The sequence below is a fragment of the Camelus bactrianus genome, chromosome 24, assembly GCF_048773025.1.
Source record: "Camelus bactrianus isolate YW-2024 breed Bactrian camel chromosome 24, ASM4877302v1, whole genome shotgun sequence".
NCBI classification, from domain to species: Eukaryota; Metazoa; Chordata; class Mammalia; order Artiodactyla; family Camelidae; genus Camelus; species Camelus bactrianus.
In genome coordinates this window covers 9,765,469-9,789,956 of record NC_133562.1, presented here as the reverse complement: position 1 = coordinate 9,789,956, position 24,488 = coordinate 9,765,469, and the positions used below count along the sequence as shown (strand labels likewise).

The window sequence follows — 24,488 nt, the reverse complement described above, 5'->3', positions numbered from 1 at the left end:
GAATACAGTTCCCTGTGATAGGGTTTGCATTTTTAATGGATGTGTTGGGCAGGAATGTGAAGCATCTTTTTTGTTTTTCCTCTTTCTAGACTGTAAGCTCTCCAAGGATTAATCAGTCTCTTCCTCTGCTTTGTATCCCTAGCACTTACCTTGAAATAGCAGTACCTGCCCAGCAGGGATTTTTTTAGCTAGACTGAAATTCTCCTAATTTGGCAGTTCTTATCCAGGAGCCACACCAGAATACTTGGTGGTGCTTCACTTTTGTTGTTGTTGTTGTTGTTGTTGTTGTTGTTGTTGGCTTGTTGGGTTGTTTGTGTGTGTGTGTGTGTGTGGTGCTTTTTAAAAACCATCACATGTATTAGTATTAGCACCAAGCAAAGAACCCAAAGCCAAATAGCATTACTTGATTTAGGGAATTTCTTTTTCACCTTAAAGAAGACAGGAGGTAGGCAGTCTGGGCCTAGGAGAGCAGTTTCAGGTGTTCGGGGCTATTCCAAATACTGAATTCCAGTCAGGAGGAAGGGGCAAAAAAATAGGATGCCCTTCCCTTTAAGGAGGTCTGGTGAATTCCTTACGACACTTCCATTCTCCTTGGCCACAACTTAGTCATGTGGCCACAGCCTTCAGAGAGACTGAGCAATAGTTTTTAAGCTGGAGAGCGGTGTAGCCAGCTAACAAATCGGGGTTCTTACTAAGGAAGGAGACCAGCTATTGAGAGGAATTAGAGATCTCAGGCCTCATTCACTCTTGGAAGTCCTGATGCAGTAGGTCTGGGCTCAAACCACACCAAACCAATCCTATAGCTGCTCCAAGTATACGCTTCATGATGGAGAACCTCAGCTCTAAGGCAGGTTTTGAACAGAACAGATGTACTAGTTCTTGGAATGAAAAACTGTTCTCCTGGAGGGCATGGGTTCAGCCAGGTTCCTGCTCCATGTAGTGAACTAGCCATTTTGCAGTGATGTCATTCCTGCCGGGGTCCAAGGGATGGTTTTAACAAATACGTTGCTGCAGTCCAGGTAACTACCTGCCCTCCCTCATTCGTCTGGTCCACCAGTCCAGTGACCCTATCAAAAAAAAAAAAAAAGTGAGACCCTCTGCTTCTAAGACTCCTGATCGTGTATTCCCATCAGCAGTGTTCCTGGGTCTTACGGCTGCTGGTAATACCATGGGTTGGAAAGCTTATGGAATTTGGGGTTAAAAGGTCTTGGTTTCAGTTTTTTATTCCTCTGCTAACCTTTGGCAAGTTACTTAAACTATATGAGCTGCAATCTGTACATGTATACGTTCCTCATAGGGCTCTTTGGAGGATTTAATGAACTAACAGTATATAAAAGTGCCTTTTAAACTGTAAAATGCTATGCATGTAGCTTATCAGTTGTAGGCACAGAAACAGTCCTATGAAAGCGGAACCAGTGTTTACACAAATGCTTATGAAGTTGTTTGGGTTTTTTTTGTTTGTTTTTTTTTTGCTTGATGAACTTTTACACTAAAGTTAAGTGTAGTGAGATTTTAAGAGACATTTTTGTTCAGGAGCCTGCCCTTTAATTATTACTTCATGAGTAAACTGTGAAATACTCATTAATACTGGTTAAAGAGATTCTAGTAAAGAAAAATGGTTATTTTGCATTGCTTCAGTCCCCTCCTGCCTCTGTTACTGTACACTCTAAGGGTGCAACATTGCACAGTATATTAAACATTTTAGAGAATCTAGGGGCTGGTATGACTCTGCACTACCTTTGTACATTTAGTGGTACAAGTGTAGGGATAAGCCATGTAACTGAGGAGAAATCTGTTCATGTCTGAACAGAGAGGTCCTCGGTTGCTAACAAAATCTCTCCTTGACTTCAGACTTGAGGCAAACCGAGGAGTCTGTCAGTGCACAAAAACCACTGAAGTCAGGCCAGACAGTAGCAACAGGATCAATATTAAGGAATTGGCTCATCCGGTTAGGATTCTGGGGGCCAGTCTGAAGTGAGCAGTGCAGGTGGGAGGCTGGAAATCTAGCTGTTACAGCTCAAGGCCACGCTCTGTAGGTTAGAAGAGCAGTCTAGAGACAGAAAGGTTAGTGCATCCTTTAAAAATCTCCAGTTTTCCAAACAAGCTTGTAGTATGTGTTCCCCAAACATGGTAACATTTTAGAATTTTTATTGAATAGATTTATTTGGAATTTCATTATTTCCATACAGCCAACACCGATTTTTTACATGATGTTGAAATCTATTTGTAGTGTGTTTAATGTATACCATTACATGACAATTTAACATTTGGTTCTGTAATTTACATGATACATAAGAACCTTTTGAAATTTTTAATACTTTATACCATGATCTAGAATAATTTGAGGATTATATATTGAGGTAGTAGTGCTTTTCTGAATATAATCCTGCAAGTGCCAGTTTGCCGAATGTAAAAGGTACACAGTTATGGAAATTTAACTTTATTGCAGTTACTCCTTATGTGACTGTTAAAAATCGGTGTCAAGTGATACAACATCACAATTAAAAGAGAAAATTATTATGAGCTCTTACTTGTACCAAATTAGTTTAAATGCCAGAACCATTGAACAAGGGAGCGGAGTCCACGCTATTGAATCTATTGTTCGTAATACACAGCAGAAGCAAATGGTACTTTTGTTTCCGAAGACGTATTTCTCTTTTCTGCTTTTTTTTTTTTTAAAGACCTGTAAAAACTCAGCCATGTTGTCATTCGTATGTAGTATTATTCTCCCATTGATTTTATTTTTACGAGAGGTTATTTTTAAATCAGTCTGGCAAAGATAACTACCAAATACTCTGGTTTTATGTTGATTTTTCCAAGTATCATCTGCCCTTGCTTTTTGAATTCCCCATTTATTTACCAAATATTTCTTAAGTGACTGTTGGGCTTTATCCTAGATATGGGAGTAAGCAGTTATCCCCAGATTCCTCCTTTATTTAAAATGTCTGAAGATACGTTGGCTAGTTGTTGACCTACCAAATTATTAGCAGAAAGTGCAGTTTAACAAGCTCTGCTGAGGTCATTTTACTTAGAGCATGTCAGTAAATCAGCAAGCCCTCACCTTCATTCCCAAGACAGAGCCTAAGGGCAGAATTAGGTACAGAGGCAATTCCCAGTGGGATTTCCTTTTCTGTCAGCTCAAGCCAAATTGAGGGAAATGGTAGACCCAGTAAGAAAGGGGGCATTCTTTGTTTAATGGGTCCAGGAGCAAGCCACAGTGGACTGTAAGCAGAGGGGAAATGCTGGAGCCGCTGCCTTGTTGGGTTGACCAGGTTAGCGTGAATGAGGCTTTGGGGGTCCTAAGAAATGATCTCATTTTAAATCTCAGGATGAACTTTTGAATGCTGCGTGTAATGTTAGAGAGGCTGGTAGCTTCTGACCATGTCACATGCTGGTACCTCCAGGTTGAGGACCTCTTTGTTTCCTATTGTCTACATTTCTTACATGCACTGAGACAAAATGAGTGCCTAGAAGAAAACTTAGTTAGACTTACCTGTATCAATCTGTGTACATACATGCTGGTCTTCCTTCTGCAACTAACGGTGAACTTTCAGTGTCCTTAGCAAAGGTCAGCTGTACACGTGTGGATGAGATCGCATCCTTTTTTGCAAACTCAAGAACAACATTCCAGGAATTATCTCTTACTCCTGCCTCCTTGGTTTCCTCTGCTCTTAACTACTCTTTCCCATCAGTGTAGAAACATGCTGGGTGCTCTGCCATAATACAGCCTTATTGACCCCATACCCTCTTCAGTAGTTCCCCCAATTTTCTTCTTTCCTTTTTAGCAAAACTTCTTAATGGGCTGTGCTTGCCCTTTCCAAGATTCCTTCTCCCATTTCTTTTCACCTACTGTAGTAAGCCTTTGCCTTCATGGTTCTCTCAGCACTGCACCGAACCTGCCCTTGTCAAGGTCACCATTGACCTCATCACCAAATCGAGAGGTATTTTCTTAGTTCTCATATTATTTGATTTGTCATCAGTGCTTGACAGAATCACTTGTTCCTCCTTGAAGTACTTCATTTAAGCTTCCAGATTTCCACACACTCCTGATTTCCTTCAGTCTCTCCTTTTCTTTTGTTTTTTGTTTCCTCTGCTTGTTCTTTCTCATCTCTCCCAGCAGAAGGAAATGTCAGTCCTTGGATTTCTTCCTGTTTCTGTTTCACTGTCTCTCCCGTAGCGCTTCTTTCTGGTCTTACAGCTAAAAATCCTCATCTATTTACAAATCACTTCCAGAGTTATAGCTCCAGCCTGGGCCTCTTCCCTGAACACCTGATTTGATATCTAATTGCCTACATGAGTGTCTGATGGCATCTCACACCTACCATATATGAAGCTGAGTTCCTGGTTGTCCCAGTCCCTCCTGCCATCTTCCTCGAGTTGGGTAATGACTCTGTCTTTAGTTGCTCAGGTCAAAACCTTGAAGTCATCCTTGATTTCTCATTTCTCTCACATCCCGTAGGCTGCCAGCAGGTCATTTAGGCCTACCTTCAGTGTATATCCGGAATCTGACTACTCCTCAACACCTCCGTTGCTTTTACCCATCTCTTAACCTGGATTGTTGCAGTAGCTTCTTGAAAGATCTTTTTGATTCTACGCTTGACCTTCCCCCCGGTCTCCTCTTCAGCATATCAGTCGGAGAGATTGTGTTAAAATGTAAATCAATTAATGGTAACTCCTCTTCTCAAAACCATCCAGCAGCTCCCCATGTCAGTCAGTGTCAAAGCCAGCGTCCCTACCATGGTCGTCAAGCTCTGTGAAGCCCCTGTCCCCACCCACAACCTCCTTGCACAGCCTGCCTCATCTCCATTTCCTCCTGTCAGACAAATCTCCTTGGTCACTGAGGCAGATTTATGTTTAAGTAAGCGTCTTTTTTAGTCAGGGGGAAGGACTGGAAAGAAAAAAAGGCTCCAGGAACGTAAGGAAATTGATTACAGTTGAAAAGGCATTGATGGGACGGCATAGAAGAAGGGCATTCGAGGCAACAAAAACCCTGAAAGTTAATGTGTGCAGAGTTGCTTTGTAAGTCTATAAAACAAAGCTATCCAGTCATGAGGATCCATTTTCATACATGATCCTGCCTGACACATGGGATCAAATCTTACTTTTCCTGAGCTCTGGGGATGAGAGTGTGAGTCCACCTGGCTATGAACTTGGAAGTAACATTGACCGTTTGCATTTATGCGGGAGCTCCATCCTCCTCCTCCTCCCCCAAAGCAGTGCATTGGTCTTCTGTGAGCAGAGGAGCCCTTGCCAACTGTAAATGACCAGACCTACTTTCTAACAACTATGTGGCAATACAGGGAAAAGTCAGCATATTGTTGGTCCTAATCACATAAATAAGAGTCAGTGTAATTCCTTATCTGAGATAAAATTAGATGTTTTTGAATTCAAGATCTAGCCTTGCAGTCTTGACTCAATGTGTTCTTCATGATTGGAGTCATACATCCGGTGACAAAGAGGAAATGAATAAGGTTAATGCTGTTGAACTGGCCAGAGGGCAGTCAGTTGAAAGCTTCACCAGATTGATTAAGGCCAGAATGTGACCTAACCTGGAATTGGATAATTGGACCCAGTGTTCTGTGAATACTAATCATTTACTCCCACTTAATCGTGTGTCTTTGCCAGACTTAATCATTATCTGTGCCTGATTTAACCTCCATGAAACATGGGTAAATAACAGGGCACTTTACAGAATGAGAGAGCTAATAAACCGTATATGCTGGCGAGTACAAGTCTCTCTTTAAAATTCAGTTCTTTGGCCAGCATCCATTCACTGCCAGTGTGAAGAACGCTTTGGAAATGTTCGTTGTGAATTTTACCCACCAGGATGACATGAAGTACAAAGAAAGGTTGTCCTGTTGAAGTGATTCGAGGAGACTATGGAAGGGCTTGAATTTGCATTAGTCTAAATGGGCTACAGACACACAGAGCAATGTGTCTATTAATAACACTTTGTAACTATTAAGTGTGTGGTGATTCATTCCTTAAATTTTTTCTCATAAGAAGTTTGACATTTATGTTTACTTGGTTATATGTTGATTTTTATTGTGGCAAAGTGGCTGAGAGAATAAATCTTATAAGTGGATTTGAAAAATAAAATGTCATGCATATTCTAGAAATGTTCTAATGTAATTACAAACACATGTTGGGCTCCACTGATCTTGTGAAGCAAGTTCTTTATTCCTTTAATAATAATTAGGGTAGTTGTAGTTTGAGGATTTTGTTTAAAAAGTGTCATCAGTATGCGTGTATTGGTATACATATAAACAAAGCCCTGTGCCTGGAATTGCAAAGAGGGATTGCATGAAGGTACTGTTTCTGTTACAACATAGTTTCTAAGCTAGCAAATGAGATTTTGGAGACAGACTTTAATAAGATGAAGATTTTATGAACTTGCACTCTGCATAACTTTATGAGCAGTTCTACACTAATTTCCCAATGCAGGATATCCCCTAGGTGTTTGTGAAGCACTGAGATTGTAGCTGGTTTGAAATTAGTTGTTCCAGTTGACTGTTCCAATTGATTGGTCTAATTGACCGAAAAGCATCGATGGCAGTTAAGTATGTTCTCAGATGCTTGTCTGCTGCAAGGAGCAAGCTCCTTTACTGGTGCATTTTCTGTGATACATACACCTGCTTTCTCAGCTCCATCACTTTACGTGACGGGAGATAACTGCCATTTGGTGGGAAGTTTGTGAATAAGGTACCTTCAGTGCGGAAGATCATTTTGCTTGAATCTAATACAGATGCCCTCAGATCAACTCACAGATAAAAACAAGAACTAGAACTGTAGTTAGAGCCGCATCTGCTTCCACCCTTTCACTCCTTCTCTGAAGAACAAGTGAGAACAGATGTCGAGGTGGCGGAAATGCAGTGATGCTTATTTCAGAGGGATAAAGGAGAAGGATTTGGAATACAGTTTTGTTGAGGAACTTGATATTTTGGAATCTCAATGATTCATTTTGCCACTTTTCTGAAACCTAATGAATTTAGGTCCTGAAACTTACGTATTTGTTAGCTGAAAGGGATAATTTAGTTGATTCTTCTCTGGAAAGATACAGTGTCAGCAGCACATTTGCATTTTGATATTTGACCGCTAAATCAAGCTGAAGGTAGGGGTGAAAGTTTGGATCTTCCTGCAGTGGGGTTTTTGGAATCTACAGCGGTGCTGATAGATCTTTTCCATTCAAATAAAGGATCGTTTTGGACATTGTGGTGAATTTTCTAGTCCTCGTTTATAGATACATGAATTGTTTAACCCATCAAATGGAGGAAGGACAGCTTTTTTTTTTTTTTTTTGAAGTTGACCCTAGCCATAGTAAGAGTATTTCCTTTTACGAGATAAAATTCAGATTATAGGAATATTTGCAAATATCTTGCAATTCATTAAAAGCTGTAAATGTGTAAGTTATTTTTTTCAGTTTTGTATGTGTTCTGCTCATTAGTGCTTACTAGTTACTGCTATTTCTATTTCATTATTGCAGTTCTAATAAGAATAATCTTGTTGCTGTAATAATAATAAACACTACACTAAGGTGCCTGAGGACTGAAACTATTCCTAGGATAATGAAGGTTTAACCCTATTTTTGTTATGAGCTTCTTAACATTTCAACAAAGCTGTATTTTAAGTCCTATCCGGTTTCTTGGAGTGTTCCACTCAATGCGTGGCTCTGGCATCGTGGAGGGAGATGCTGCATCCTTGTGGACCGAGGGGAGGAGACTGAGAGGGAATGCCAGGAAGTGGGAGGCGGGTTCAGCAGAGAGCATTTCGGAGCAGTGGTGAGAGAATTTGCTGACTCCAGGACCCAGAGGCAGACATTTTGACCTGGGGGAGGTTTTGGAGGTCGCCCCATCCAGTGCTTTTCAAACTGCTGGAACAGCCCCTGGCTTTGGGGCTTGAGGGAACCCCAGGGAGGGGAAGAGTCACCCTGTGCAGTTCTGCTTCGTGAAACTTCTGTTTTACCTGCTGGGATTATGTTTGAGAAATAGGTTCTGCTGCTAAAACTTAAGAAAAAAAAATTGAAGCGCGCTGAGTTGAAGCTACTGATTAAATTATTAGATAGTAGTGGAATCCCTATTTTATAGGTGAGGAAGCAAGAACAGGGACTTCTGAGGTTACACAATGTACAATGGTAGATCCCAGCTTTTCTGGCTCCTGTCTAGTGCCACGTGGGCTCTAGAAGTTGAGGGAGATTACAGAGTAACTGAGATTTGCAGAGTTCTGGTTGAAGGATAGGTGAGACTGTTCATACCAAATCTAGGACCTGCTGTTTTTTAGAAGGCTGTAGTTAACTGCAAAGGTTGAGATGCTCTTGAATTAGATAGGAAATGTAGACTGCGTCTTTGAAGGATGAAGTCTTTGCCTTCTCTAAAATTGATTTTTTTGGTATATGTATATATTTTTTGAAATACAGTCAGTTTACAATTTGTCAATTTCTGGTGTACAACAGTACTTCATATATGTATTTGAATGTATATATATTTGTTTTCATTCTTTTTCACCATAAGTTACTACAAGATATTGAATATGGTTCCCTGTGCTATACAGCATGATCTTGTTTATCTATTCTATGTATATTAGTATCTGCAAATCTCAAACTCCCAATTTATCCCTTCCCACCCCCTTCCTCAACGGTAACCGTAAGTTTGTTTTCTGTGTCTGTGAGTCTGTTCGATTATTTTTTTAGTACATTAAATTCAAGGTAGAATATGGGGCCAAAATCAAAATACAGAATTGAAAAATGGCAGTTAAAATGTCATTATGTGGATACTTATTTCCCTTAATTTGATATACCAACTATTTTGAAAGTGAGCCGAAAATTTTTCTCTTATGCTTTGATGTGGTACAAATTTTAATGTTTACAATGGTTTTCTTTATTTTGTTCAAAAAAAACTTGCCAATGGTTTTAATTCTTTGTTCTGTTCAAAAATTGGCTTCTTAATTTCATAATGAATATTAAGTGAAATATTCTGTGTTTTAAAGAACTTACATGATTTTCAGACTGGCTAATGTCCTTATACTAGGATCCTGATCGTTTGAGCTGAATCTGTTTGCTGGTTCTTAATCTAGTTTCATTAGCTAGAACTGTTGCGAGACAAGGCCCCACGGGGAGGACAGAGTTAGCTCAGTAATTTGGCTCATTCATCCGTGTCTGTAACACAACTGTTTTCATTCCTGATGTTGCAGTTGAACTAGATCGAAAGCAAATAATTTTCACCTCCTTTCGAGAACGTCTGTCTCCCATCACTCTGAAGTCTTTTTTTGCTTGTCTGTTTTCTTCTAGGTGAGGAATTTTAAATTGGAACAGGAGCAAGAAAAAAACAAAATTTTGTCAGAAGCGCTGGAGACGCTAGCCACGGAACACCATGAACTAGAGCAGTCCCTGGTTAAAGGCTCCCCACCTGTCAGCATCCTTAGTGAGGAAGAGTTCTATGATGCACTGTCAGGTAATTCTGGAACCCTGACATCTGGGTTGTTGGCAATTTAAAGTTGACCATCTCAACATCACCTTGAGTTTCCTGGAGTCAACAGATGGAAATGTATTGCTGCAGCTCCCCAGCTTGGTAGTCCCCCAGACTACCTAGTTTTTGTGTGATGCTGTCAAGGCAGGAGCCTGAAACTTGGGAATGAAAGTCAGCACTGAGTCTGCCTTGATTGACAGCATGTGCTGTGCTAGGGCCGGAGTGCTGTTCCAATGGCACGAATTTGGTTTATTCCTTGATTTGAATTTGGTTTGTTCCTTGATTTGATGGCTGTTAACTACCTCCTAGTGCCAGGTGCCCTCTTCTTGAATAGACATTTGGCAGCTCCTGTCGTCTTTCTGCTTCAGTCATATTTTAACATTTATTGCTACAGTCAGCTTCTCTAGGAGGAGGAGATAAAAAGAACCGTAGTTCCTAGGTTAGGATGACATTAAAATTTCATCTTGGGTGTCAGTTCAGATTGGTTTGCAATAGCTGCTGTTTTATCGACTGCTGTGTTGAGAAGGATCCCAAGGCCGAGGCCGAGTGCTGCTCTGTGTTTGCAGACAGTCACATCAGTGCAATCTCTGGCCCAGAGTCCTTCAGTGGATCCCAAGGCCGAGGCCGAGTGCTGCTCTGTGTTTGCAGACAGTCACATCAGTGCAATCTCTGGCCCAGAGTCCTTCAGTGGCTCTTCATTGCACCCAGAGTGAAATCCAGACTCCCAGATTAACGGGCTGTCAGGACTCTTGACATGACCCACGCCCTGGGTGTCTGTTCATACAGCCTCGTCCTTTGTCCCTTCACTTACAGGCTCTCGCCCACCGGCTTCCTCCAGTCCTCACGGTGCGGCAGAGACAGCAGGCTGTTAGGTGTGGAGGCAGGCGGGGAGGCCGAACCACTATGCAAAACCAGGTTTCATTTAAAGTAAATTTTTTCAGTGCTGAGTCAGACCAATAGATTAAATCAGGCCTGTTCTGATACTTAAAAGATATGAAAAAAAGATCGTTTTAAGATATTTCTCTTAAGATATATCTGAATTATTTTTACTAAATGCTTTATCTGCCTTTTGATAGTTGGTTACAACTTGGGTTACTTGCTTTAAAATTAAGTCTGTGTGACTTCCTGTTTTCCCTTTAAATTTCTTCAAATAATCAGGATCAATAAAAATCTGATACAGTGGGTGAGATGAACCTTGTTACAAGCCTACAGTGTAGTGTATTTTTTCCAGCCCCATGGGATCTCTTGATTATTTAAACTTTTCCCAGTATGCTCGAAGACTTAAGATTTCATAAAATCCCATAAAGCACATAAATTTCTTTCTCGCAATTGGGTTGAATTCCATTGTGTTACATGATTAAAAGGAGCTAAATCTAATAAAGCATCACATTTTGTCTTCATTACATGTGTATTTAAGGAATGAAATGTCTGTCTAGTGAAATTTCTGGTATTACTGCCTGTAAGTGAGCATTTCCTGGGGAAAGGGCTAAATGTTCGTGCGTGTCAAAGCAAAAGATTTAATGAGAAACTGGAGGCTAGTTCTGTGGAAAAATTCCATTCTTCCAGCAAATAAATACAGAAATATGTTGAAGGCGCCCCTTTAGGGAGGAATTCAGCAGTTCCTTCTGTGTGTTCCTACCAGCTTTCTGCCCTTTCCATTTCAACTTCCCTTGATACTACCCTCTCCTACCAAAGTTCTCAAACATCTCTAAACTGTCTCCTCTCCTGGGTAGCCTTTCCTGACTCCCCTGGGCAGAATGAATCATTTCTTCTGTGTTGCTTCCGTTTACACCTCTTTCATAGCCCTTCTGTTGCATTGTGCTTGTCTCTTGGTGATGGTAGAGACCGTATCAATTTATATCCTTGAGGTACTTAGCACAGAATCAGAGTTGCTCTCTCAGTGTTTGTTGAATGAAGGTTGTTGAACAAATGTCATTGATACTTCTGTCCTCCCTAGAAATATATTGATATTCAATAGAGAACACAAAAGAATCAGTAACCCTCGGTAATTTCATACAGTCTGCACACACCACTCTGGATGCTTTGTGAGAGGGAGGGCTGGGTGACAGGAGTGAGCTGGGATGAGATGTTATTAAAAAATTTGTTCTTGAGGAATTTACAGTCAAGTTGGAGCTATGAGACTTAGAGAGAGAGGAAATGAAAAAGTGGCTAAGGGGGAGAAAATTAAAGGTGCTTGACTTTATGAATCTCTAGTAATTTCCTAAGACATTGTTTTTGAAACGTTACCAGTTAAATAACTTCATGGCTGTTATTCTTTACTATTGGTCTGAGAGAGCAGTTTCATGAAAATTCCTCCTGCCTTTTGAATTTTAAAACTTCACGATGTATTGTTTTCCTTACTGTCTGTTCATTTTCCTTTTTAGAAACATTTTGAAATCAATTGTTCACGAAAGGCTTTCTTGCTAGGTTTTCCTCTTAATGCTATTTTGGTCAAAATGTGCATGAATAATGCATACAATCCAATAGTATAGATTGGCAAAACCCGCAGAAAGTTACATCACGAAATTGAGGCCCGTTTTAGCCTCTCTCGGCAGTTGCAAGGTTAGGCGCTCGTGTCTTTCTAAATCAAAACTTTCAGGACAGAAAGTGTAATATAACGACTTTGGTTTGTCTGGAGGAGAATAACGTAGGAAGTTATGACCCACGTGAAATAAAGTTGAAGCTGATAAATGCAAATGGTAACAGTTGAGAAAAGTAATGACATCTCTGCTGCCCGTTCACAAAAAGAAGACTTAGGGTGTGACCAAGGCGGTGAGAGTTACGCAGAAGAGCGCTGTGGCCTTTTAGTAAAAGGAGACTGTGTCCTCTGTTCTTTGTGTCCCCAAGGCTGGTGTCCCCTCCTCCAGGTTAGTTTTGAAGTGCCTCTACCTTTCTTACCTGGGCCTTTTTTTGTGAGTCTTTCCTTTCGTCTGGACCTGCTTAGTGCTTGGAGATCCCACTCACCTTTGTTTTCTTCTCGTCTTTTTCGGGGAGGGGGCAGCAATTTGCCATACTCCTTTGTTGTTGCCTTTTTTTGTTGTTGTTACATAACTTTCTGTATATTTCTTCCTTACCTTCTTGTAAACCCTGCATTTCCCTTAAGGACAGAGACCTTTTTATATGAACTTCTGTGTTTCTTCTTTTGTCCAGGACAGGACAGGTTAATTGGTTGATGTGATGTACAGCTAATTAAGTACCACCGAATATGAGTGTTCTTAAACACCTGTGTATAATATGGTACAGCATTCTGGAGAACATCTAAGTAGTGGCGCCAGCTTTTAATCTTGTTTTGCGCTGATAGCATTAAAAAAAAATTTACCTAGCGGCTTAACTTAGTGTGTGTGTTTGTTGTAGGCAAATACTAGTGAATGTAATTTATCCTTTAGGTTTGAGGTTGATCTTCTGGACCTGTCTCCATTTTCTAAAGGGTTTTTATGGACTAAATTAACATCTTCATTAAATACCTATTGTCAGACCAAGTGCATTTTGTACTGTCCTTAGCGTTGAGAGCCTTTCGTTAACCAGACGCACTGACCAAGTGACTACTGTGTGGCAGGTGTCCTTAGACTCGGCAGTACCAAGGAAGTGAGATCCAGCCTCTGAATCAGACTAGTGCAGGGAAGGATGGGTGCATCCTCCCTCCCAGGAGCAGACCCCAGAGTTGGCCTTTACAGTCTTAGACACCCCACGGCGCACCCACTAGCCTCCTGTCTTTCAATCGGTTCTCGCAGAAGCTCTGTTCCCAGCATCTCTTTGACCATCCATGACATCCGCTTCATGTTTTCGCCGTTCCTCCCTCCACACGTGTTACCAGGCTTGGGGATTGCCTGGGCTGTCACATAGTCACCCCCACCCTTCTGTCCCTGCGCTGCACTCTTCCCCCCCGTCCCAGGCCTCAAATGACCAGGTGAGGCTGCATACAAATGTCTTTCCTGTTGCTTTGGCCACGGCTGAGACCTTCAGCTGTTCCCACAAACACTTTGTATAAACATGTGTTCACTTGTGTGTCTTCCACTAGACTGGACTTTGAATATACGGAGGACACCAATCATATCTCATTAAATTTGTCTACACTGTTTTGACAGTTAGCCCTTTACCTCGTATTTGGTAGAGTGTTGATTTATTAAACTGAAGTCATGTGAAAATTGTTTGTTTTGTAGCTATGGATTATTGTGTTACTGGTCCTTAGTTGTAGAATTCTTTGTAGAGTGAATGCATAGGTGACCTTCTTGAAAAATTTAAGGCAAAACAAATTGTGAAGCACTCTGGATTTTAGTAGATACAAGATTTCCAGTAGCCTGCACACAGTGGTTTGAATAATTCTTCATCTGCAATTACATGTGCAGATCTTGCAAGTTGTGGAAAACATAGTAGATTTAGTTGCTTGGGGACAAGCCAGTACTTTTAAGAAACTGTCACAATCAACACTGTACCATTTGGCTGATTTTGACCTTGGACATCATTCAGGGAGGATGTATCTAGAATGTCTCCGACTTGTTGCTTGCTGCCAAGATTTCTGCTTCATGCTTTCGCCGCTTCCTCGGTACATTATTGCAGCAGTCTCTTGGCAGCCCCTTCTGGACTCACCCTGGTTTTCTGTTTGTTTTCGGTATGGTAGGTTTTGTTTATTTTCCTTGTGTTCTTCATATTTACTGTGTTATTTTTGAGTTTATGAAATTATACCTTAACGCTAAATAAAAATTTGGTTCTGATATTTTAAGCTTGGGTTACTTTGGACAGTCTTAGAACATGCCTAGTTCTTGGGAAACCATAAACAATGAAGGTACTAGGTCGAGTGTGTGTGCTTCCTGACCATTTCCTGTTACCTTAAGTAACGGGGAGGGGTTATTTGGACACTGTCCATGGTTCTTCCACATCTTGCTCCTTTGTACTATTTGTTCTCAAGCTAGTTTTCAAAGGTCATGTCAAAAAAAAAAAGTTTATCAGCGTAACATAAGAATTGTTGACATGTTTCTATTGTTTACTTCATGACCTCTTCCTTCAGCTTTTTGATAGGAAAACTCAAAGTAGGATAGAGATAATGGTCCTCTTTCTAAAATTTTTTTTAAAAACCACTTTATTAAGATATGACTGATATAACACAAGCTGTACACATACAACTTACGCAACTTGAGTAAAGTTTTAAAGCCTCGTTAACCCAGTCACAGCCATTGGCTTCCATGCTGTTTGATTGAAAGGAGATTATGTTCAACCTGAAATGTGTTCAAAATAATTTTAAGTACCAACGTGGACAGAGGTTTAAAGATCTGGGCCACCAGAGATTTGTGAACAAACTGTCTATTAATACTACTGTTTTAATGGAGAAATTTATCAGGCAGAGATTGTCTGCCTTAAATGTTTGTACATAGACTAGAGCATTTAATCTTGTAAAATACAGTGTTTTTCAGAATGTTATTCTGACACTTTTTGTATAAAAGATAATTATGAATTAAACCACCTGAACCCTTTTTGGAAATAGATGAGAATGAACAAACCCACGAATAAATACAAACTAAGCATGTCATTTCCCGCCATCACATAGGACTATACTGGTTTTCCTAACCTACTCACTAAAGTTCACTGAATAATGCAAGGCTGTTTGATAAATCCCTCACTCTGCTTTTCAGGGATGAATTGAAGTATCCTGAAAATTTGGGGTGGCTTTACTTAGTACAAAACACATGCTTAGAAGAGGAGAATGCAGTGGAAAGATGCAAGGCTAGTTTTGTCTGAAATCTAGCTATAGATATTGTTAAAATTTCTGCTCCTGCATTTAAAAATACATCTGTACAAAAATCACCCAGTTTTGCTCTAGGTCTGTGTGGCTTTCTTCCAGCATTGGCGTTGAGGTCAGAGATGACAGGGCCGGAATGTAGTTCATGCATCCAGTGTGGTCAGGCTTTGGCTTTGGCTTGACAGGTTTTTGTTTGCTTGTTTGTTTGGGTTTTCTTTCTTTTGGTTTTGGTTTTACTGTGGTCAAATATACATAACATATTAACCATTTTTAAGCATGCAGTTCTGTGCCATTAAGTAAGTACATTATTGTCCAACCAGCACCGCCATCCATTGCCAGATCTTTTTCATCATCTCAAAATGAAACTCTGTACCCATTAAACGGTAACCCTCCCCTCTCCCCACCCCACCCCTCCTTGTGTGTTTAAAGCATGTACAGTACTCTTACATTACCGTAACCACCATATGTGAGGCCTTAATAAGCACACGTTTTCAGATGCTTTATGCTTTCCACTAAGACATCAATGTGTTGCCTGGTAACACTGAATGATAGGTAAGCTCTGGCCTATTTGATATTTATCTGTGTGGGCAAAATTGAAATACCTGTCATTTTAAGATGGAATCACCTCAGAGGCGCTGAGATCTATCACTTGAAAATTACTTTTATGGGCAGGTTTCACCTTAATGAGTAAGCCTCCGCAGCGACTAGGGCCTCTTTGGTACTTAGGTAAACATGTTTGAATTTAAATATACCTGGATACATGGGTCTCCAAGTGAAATGATGCTCTGCTGGAGTAGGTTCATGTGACTAATGCTTTGAAGGCGTAGATGTTAAGGATGGCTCCCTATTGCTAACAAAAGAAGTCCAAACTATGTCTCACTGTATACATATTGAACATCTCTGTGTTCATAGTATTAGACGTAACTGAGCTTTTGTTCTTAAGCAATGAGTTAGTCTTTATCTCGGGGACACTGTGAATCATGTAATTGATCACATTTCCTTCTTTGCCTCTGAAGCTAGAACACTCAGAGGTAAGTTAATGATTTGCCTTTAGCAGGTAAAGAACCTCATGGCATGTATTGGGATACTGCCTCATTCCTGGCTTCATTTTGTACTTTGACCCACCACCTGCCTTTGATCTTTACCCATCCCACCCAGTCAGCTTCATGACTGATTCACAGCTTCATTTCCACCCCGCTGTCCTGTCACCCCTCCTTGCTCGCATCTTCCACTCCCATCTTAATAAATGCTTCAGTGCTCTCTGCATTGGGTCATGCTGTCCCCACTGTTCCTCTGTTGTAACTCTCTTCCACCCCCAGTTCTTACTCCTTGTCGACTTAACTCAGCTCAGTCGTCAGTCACAATCACCTCCGGACACCTGGCCCCTCACTCTGTGAAGTTGGCTATTCCCTCCTCTGTGGTCCACTGTCTCCATTCAGACTTCTGTTATTGCCCCTAGAAAACTTCACTGAACTCTTGTGTTCACAGAACGATCTACTTCTGCTGGTCCACGGGCAGGGACCAAATCTTAATGTTCTTTGAATTCCGCCATGACTTGCACAAGATAAATGAGGGGAAGAATGCAGTAGTGTCAGATGTAGTGAAATGAGTCATGATAAAAATGTTTTAAATGGCCATTAGACTTCGCAGTGTGGAGGTAATTGGTGATCTTTGTCAGAGCCCTTAAGGGGAAGGGTCAGAATAGCTTGATTATATTAGAGGGAAGCAGGCTGGGACCAGGGTAGAGAGTAGGGAGGACGCGGGGGAAGGGGAGAGGTGGAGGAGCAGGGAGAGGCAGACTAGGAGAGGGGAGAGTCCAGCTGCTGCTGGGCGGGAGAGGGAGGGGAACCGTAAGAGTCTGTACTGCCACCTGCTAGTGTGTCCCTCGCGGTGAGCACAGTGGTCCCGTGATTGGGATGAAGGTATAGGTCTTCAGCTTGTGTTCAGTAAGTTGAAATTTTGTTTTGAGTAAAGTCTTTGCTTCATAGAAGCTCTTCCTGCCTTACCTTGTTTGGTGTTTACTGTATATCTGCTTTTTGTTAAGAATTTGCTTTTGAGGTGGATACGTCCCTATCTTATGATTGGCATCCCTTAAATAGCAGACACAGCATCCTGTACAGAGGGATGTTTAATGAATGCTTGAGGTTTTTCACTTCAGTGCTTTTTGGTTTTTCTTGACATCTAAATTATAAAGTAATAATGCATCTTGAATAATACTAACCAGTACAGATGAAAGTATTTTGACTCTTTAAATCTCTTAATTTTTTCATACGAAGTAAGTTTGAAAATGTAGAAGTGAAAAACCACCCCGTCTGCCGCCCAGGACCACCCTCACCGTCTTTGAGTCGAGTTTTGCTCACGCTGCTCTCTCCAGACAGCTCTTCGCTCACCTGCACCTGAGCACCATTTTCATTGTTCTGAGGTTTACCTGTAGGACCCCTGTAAGCAGATCAGGTAGAGGCTCCCAAAGAAAGAGAACCAGGCATGGTATTCTTGACGTAAGAGAGGTCATTTTTGGCCTAAGCCGTTTTGTGATCTAGGCCTGGTCACAATGCTTGTTGCCCCTAAACTAGGTCTCAGTAATGAATGATCTTAAGGGAACAAAATAATGCAGAAATAAGCAGGACTGTTACCAAAGGTAATAAATTGGTTGTAAAGACTCCCAGTCTGTCCCAGTGGTAACGATTAGCCTGAAGCACTTTCTTGACGGGGGTGTGGTAGGCATTTACAGAATTCAAACCCTCTTTGGGCGCTTAACCACCTGATGGTCAGCTGGGACCTAAGGAATGATGATGTTGACCTTTTCTGACCCTCATGACTTCAGTTAACTAAAGCTTCGACTCTTCCACCCTTTGCCCCAATTCTACATTGAATTTTCCTCTGCTCAAACTCCTCTGTGAATATGCACATCCCTTTAGCTTCAAACTTCCCTAATTTTGCCTTTCAGGGAGACACTGCTTGGGGGAAATCCCTGGTGTTCTCCTTACTTGGTGCAAGTAATAAATCCTTCCTTCTCCTGCTCCTTGGCTGGGTTGTGTCTTTTTGCTCGACACCCACCAAGAGGCAAACCCAGTTTTCAGGTAACACCATCCCTCCTGTACCCTTTCCTGATACGCATTTGCCTCCCCCCACAAGTAGCCTGTTCCCCTCTTTGCCTTGCTGAGCCCTCGACCCGCTTCTGTCATTTTACTTCTCTGTTTACCTGAACCAGACTGATCTTTCTTTAAGGTAGAGTGAAATTATTTTTTTGCTTGTATTTTAGAGTTGTAAAATGGTATTCTCATCTTTTTTGTCTTAGCATTATTTTAAAAGCAGTTTTCTATTTTACAAAATTGTTTTTCTTAGTATAATTTTAACAGGTGTTTATTTCATCTAATGGGTGACCATTAGCTATTCAGGTTGTCTTCACTTTTTTTCAGTAAAATATTGTCACTGCCTCCCAGAATTGACAGTGAAAAATAAATATTGCTTAAAATTTGTTAAAATATCTGTTTCTCCGCTATAAGGTATGTGACAGAACAAAGCTATATTTTCAATTCTGGCAAAGTTGTATTTGCAGAAAATAAAAATAACTTCACTAGTATTGAGTGTATTCTGCAAGTAATGTAACACCATTCAGAGGATCCAAAGTCCAAGGTGTGCTGTCCAGCCTGCAGTTGGGCTTGTCCAGCAGTGGTTACCAGTCAACCTAATGTGATGAAAATAAGGGTCCATGATTTGGGCCAAATTATAGAATGCAGTAGGGGGAAGAGAAAGTGTTAAAATTTTTTTATTTTCTGAACATTTTAGCTATAATACATACTAAGCAGTTGGCCTAAAAATTATTTAAGGAAATTTACTTGAATATGTGTAAGAGTTCTTCCCTAGAGCAGAGGAGAGTTGAGTGTATAGTCATCTGCTTAAGGAAAGTTAGATGTTACCTTGAATTTGCATTTTAATAAAAACTTAGGCACCATTTAAAGTTTTCTGGAGATTGAATGGCTGTTGCTTTGAGCTGAAACAGAGCATTAAACAAGGAGTCAGGAAACCCAACTCACAAACCATGGGACCATCAGCATACTTGTCCACCCCTAGTCCTTCCTCATCATTACCAAAGCACCCTGGAGATGCTGGGAGGAGATGAGGATGTGAGTGTGCCTGAAAACTGTAATGTAGTGTGCAAAAATAAGTTGTCTTATTATTCCCAAACAAGCAGATGGCTCCAAGCTGAGTACACAGCCAACGGGGAATGTGGCATTTCTACCCTAAAAATGCCTGCCTGATAACTAGATTTTATATGCCCACTTCGGGCTTTAGCTCTTGAGGATTTAAATAATATAATACCAGAAGAAGTGTTTTCTAAAGTATTTAAGAATTACCCTTGCTTTTGTGTCTATAGTAGTGGATATAACTTACACTCTTCCCAAGTACAGTCACTGCTGCTTTTTTCTTATGCATGAATTTTTAAAGTTGAATGTTTGTTTGTTTGTTTTAAGTTATGCCTCTTCTAAGATGCTTTGAGAGGGAAGATAAAAACAAATTTGGGGAGGGGAATACTGAATATAATTTCTTGCAGAATTGGATAATCTTTGGAAGTCTCTTTTAATGTATAAAATCTGTTCAGTTCTAAGTTTGTATAATCCTATATCTGTTTCCACTTTAGCCTTATTGGGTACAGGTTCTCTGAAATCCCTGAGAAGGTAGTTAACGGATGGATTGTTGAAGGACAAAGTAGGCTGCTTAGGTTTCAAGGCCTGATGCATTAAGGGAGATATCCATTGTTACCGGAGCCTCGCACCAAAGTTCAGTTCATTGACCGTGAACATGCTCTGCCACAGATTCCGAGTCCGAACGGACCCTGAGTAGATTGGAAGCTGTGACCGCACACTCCTTTGAAGAGGAAGGAGAACACCTGAGCAGCGGAAAGCACAGAATGTCCGAAGGAAAAGACTGTGGTGGTGGAGATGCTCTCTCCAATGGCATCAAAAAACACAGGTGGGATAGCCTTTCACAGTGATCGTTGCTGCCTTTTTATTATCACGCACATTTGGGTTTGTAAAGAAAAGTATGCCTTCTCTTTGTCTTTGTTTTTTCTCTCTGTTGGCTATTTTTATTGCTCTGTCACCTCAAGGAAAGGATTTGGCTTCAGTACTTTGTCCATTTAAGAGAAGAACATCAACTGTAACTGTAGGAACTAAGCACAGAACTTCGTTTTTAGCAACCATGGTTTTAGGAGGGCATACATTCTCTAGCTGGTGACTTAAAGAGGCTCTTCAGGACTCCCTAATGAAACTGATGCTGGGTTCCTTTTTTCAGCATGCATCTTTTATGAGTCTGCCTCCCAGTGCTATTTTAGTTTCTAGTCATTTGATCTCTGTTGGTTTTATTAAGAATGGATGGTAATATTGCTTGCTGCTTGATATAATTTAGTGACATTTAAACAAAGACTTTTATTAAGACCCAGGGTTTGTTGACCATACCCATTTTATACTGTCTAATAACATTAGTATCTTTTTATTCCCTTGAAGATCTAGTCCTAGACATTGTCCCAGATTAATGAGACGTAACAGACACTAGAGTTCTCCGGTTTCATACAAGTTTATAGACACAGTGCCATATGTGTGTGCTGGTGTTCATAGAATACTATATTGTATCAAATTATCAATGAAGAATATATCTTGCTGTCATTGTAAACAGTACTTTTGGGATAGAAAGTTATTAACAGTTAATTTCTACAAGGTAGTTTTTTTGGTTTAATATTTATAGATATGTGTAGCTCTAACCCCATTTCTGTACCATGATTCTCAACTGTTCTACTGGAAAAAAATGTACATGTCACTTCTGTTTATGTGTATTTGCCCCTTGTCAACAAAAAATGTTTGTTTTTACTTATTTTGAAAAGATCAGTGAGTTTTAGGTAGCTAATAGCTAAAACCAGAGTTTTCTTTCGTTCGGTTAGAGGGTATCCTCTGAACGTGCTCATAGATGTTATCTTGTGCTGGAGTGTACCAGTGCAAATGTGTGGCCAGCCGTGAATGCCTTTCCCAACTCACTTCTGTGGTTACTGTCAGCTGCTTTGGGGTCCAGGGCTTTTTTCCACGCAGGCCATATACCTAACAGAAGACCTGGCAGGTCTCCCAGTCTCTAAAGGGAAGACAGCCTTTACCTATTTAACACATACGTCATGACAGTCCAGTGCGAACACAGGTGAAATCTTTGGAATGTTCAAAGAAGCATAAAATCATCGAAATAATTAAGATATCAGAAGGAGCACTGTGCTTAGAGGCGGTCATATCCCGTGGCTGGAGGGGGAGTTCTCTGCTTTTTGGAGCAGAGAAAGGGTCCAGCGCCCTTTTGTGTATGTGCTGTAGTGCATCATAACAGGAGTTATTTTGCATCTGACAAAAAATTACTACTATATTCATATATTCTGTGTTGTCTCTTAATTAGTCAAACCCAGAATTGTACAGATGTGAAGGTTAAGATGGAATTGTTAAAAAAAATGAAGTCAGGACAGGTCACTAAGAAATCAACGAGATAGTGACTTAGCCAGAAAAGTTCAGCTGATAAGTAAGATGTAAACCTGTAAATGTAATAACATGTTCTTCAATTATTCAGAGGAAATATTTACTAAATTATCAGCATCAAATATGTGGGAGAACATAACAATTTCTTACTTTTAAAGATAGCTATTGTAAGAGGTTTTTTTTTTTTAATTTTTTCACCATTGAGTTCTTCTCTAATCAAATAAACAGAGCATATGCCACATACAATTTAAAAGTTTCATTTTAGAATGGGAAAATCAGTATTCAGTGTTATAGGATCCCTCTTGCCTGTGCCCTAAATTGCATTGTAAGTAGTCTGTAATTATAATGGGCAGTTATTAATATTAAGAGTAATTTGAGCTAATAGTAATTTTGATGGTATTTTGGAAAAGCAGGTGTATGTTGCAACTGGGGGATTGGCCTAAAGTGACCGTGAAATTTATTTGTAGTCTTCTATTTTATCTTTAAAAGTCTTGTGAAATTTGTGTTTGACCTTGTCATGTTTGCTTTCTTTAATAATATTGATAAATAATTTACTCACCACTTACTTAAGTTTCCCATAAAAATCTTGTCTTTTTCCCTCATGGCCATGTCACCACCTGTTCCAGGATATACACACTTAAATTTAGGAAGGGAGATGGGAAGAATTTGGATTATAAAATTTAAAAGAGAGAAATGCGTATTTTAAAATGGAAAAGGAGAAGGTTTACCAATTTTAGTGCCCATGGAAAATGTTAAATCATGACTTAACTAATTTGCTGTTAAGATAGAACTAGGGTTTTCAGCCATTTTGGTTTTTAGCTATGGAACCATTTGTGCAACAGAAGTTTAGTGTGGAAACTATTAAAATCTCCCCCACCCTCCAAGACTAATGAGGCTTCTGTAGAGGGGACCTCTCCCATCTTCTCCCCAGTCTCCCACTGCAGTTGGAATCACCATACCTACTTCGTTTCCTTATCCAGCGAAAACGGTTAAGCTTTACCTTCTCTAGTAAGTATTACAGAAACAGCAGGGCCCCCCTCGCCCAGCTGTGACACAGTGAACCGTCCACAGGCTGTTTCTGCTCTTCTTTAATGTGTCCGCACGCCGGGTACCTGGGAGAGTTCCTGCTGCATAGGGAACACCCAGTAAAAATGGCCTGTTCTGACTCTGTTTACTCCTTTTCTCCTTAAGAGTGGTGATTCGCTTTGCTCTGAATACAGAACCTCTGGCCTTTTGTTTTCTTTTCCACCCCATTATCGTAGGATGATGTCATGAGGTACAGTTTGAAAAATCTCTGACCCAGAGAATCATACGCTATAAGGCCTATGTCATGTTAATTTAAAGTATGGCAACCAAATTGAGTTTATTTCTGTGAAAAGTGAAACATAGGTATTATGGCTCTTTAATCTATCCTAGGTGATAATTACAAAGATAATTATTTTAGTTAACAAACTAGGTAATTTAAGTCATCTCTTAAATACAAATTTGGCTTAACTGAACTGAATCCCCACTCTGAAAATCTTGTGAAAGCTAACTGGAATCTCAAAAAAAGTGGTTTTTCTACCATACTGAAGTTTAGAAAACTTGTACGGTGTCTCTTAATGATTAGGCCTGGGGAAAAGGTTTTTCATTCACTCTGAATTACTGACATGCTGTGTCCTCTGACGGCCAATAATCTTTGGTGTTGTATGTGTCTTTGGGCTTTTAAGTTAGTTGTAGAGAAATATCAACAGAAATCAATAGAATTTTATTTAATACCTAGAACCAAAAATACTGCGGAGAGAGAATATACAAAATAAAGACTCCAATGCACTTTTTCCCCCCCTGGAAAATACGTTGAGTTACTCAGTGGAAGATGAGCCTTTACTATGCTAGTCAGGTTTATATTTACAGGGCTTCTTGTCATTTTGGTTGTCTGTGTTCCATGAGGTCAGTTCTCTACTCTTGGACCTAATTTATTACATTTATTCTGAACTCTCATCTTTCAGCTTTTTAGCAGTTTGACCCGAGTTGTTAAGACTGGTAAAGATACTGATGTTTATCTCATCTGGATTTATAATATAAAAGATAGGAGTGCGGGACAGGTGAGTCAGAATCTGAAATGTTGGGTCCATGTTGTGATTCTATAAATAGTATTCCTGCTCTTAGTAGATTGAAAGGGAAAAATCATACGATCCTTCTAATAAGGAAAAGATAGTGAAATAAAGCAGTCGTTCATGACTAATGTCTTAGCGAGTCACAAGCAGAAGAGAACCTCTTGAATCTGGCTGAAAATTGCAGCAAATAAATACTTGAGATAATAAGACAAGGATGCCTGTCGTCGTCTCTTCTGTTCGACATTGTTTGGAGGTCCTAACCAGAGACACAGTGCACTCCAGAATTTAGAAACAAAACCCTAGACATCTACAGACAAATTATTACAGTTAGTGAGAAAGTGTGGCCAGGTTTTGCTTTTATACAAAATCAGCTAAGTACGTTTCCATGTGCCTTCAACAGACAGAAATTGCAGTTAAAACTGGGGAGTGGGGAGATTCAGTAATTATTAAAAAGTCACTTACCTAGGAATAAATCTTAGCCAAAAAAAATGTGTAATATAAAACTTATTGAAAGACATAAAACTTACCAAGAAGGAAGTCATTGTCTTAAAATATATTTTGCCAACTTGATCTGTAGACTCAATGTATTTTTAATTAAAATTGCAATATCCTTTTCCTTGGAAGTTGGGAAATGGATTCTGAAATACATGTTTAAGCACAGAAAGCTTTGGAGAGCCAAGATACCGTTCAG

At 40.1% G+C, this 24,488-nt stretch overlaps 1 protein-coding gene across 6 annotated transcripts in view; it reads left to right on the top strand.

Moving 5' to 3' along the window:
* The window catches only part of OSBPL1A (oxysterol binding protein like 1A), a 155,232-nt gene that overhangs the window by 84,285 nt on the left and 46,459 nt on the right, over positions 1-24,488 (top strand). For 5 of the 6 annotated variants that reach the window (XM_074352164.1, XM_045518863.2, XM_045518865.2 and 2 more), the window contains 2 exons: positions 9,284-9,446; positions 20,013-20,169. In XM_074352164.1, the coding sequence (XP_074208265.1) occupies positions 9,284-9,446; positions 20,013-20,169 (320 nt within the window). The remainder of the gene's footprint in view (positions 1-9,283; positions 9,447-20,012; positions 20,170-24,488) is intronic. The other variant, XM_074352166.1, reaches the window with a different exon arrangement.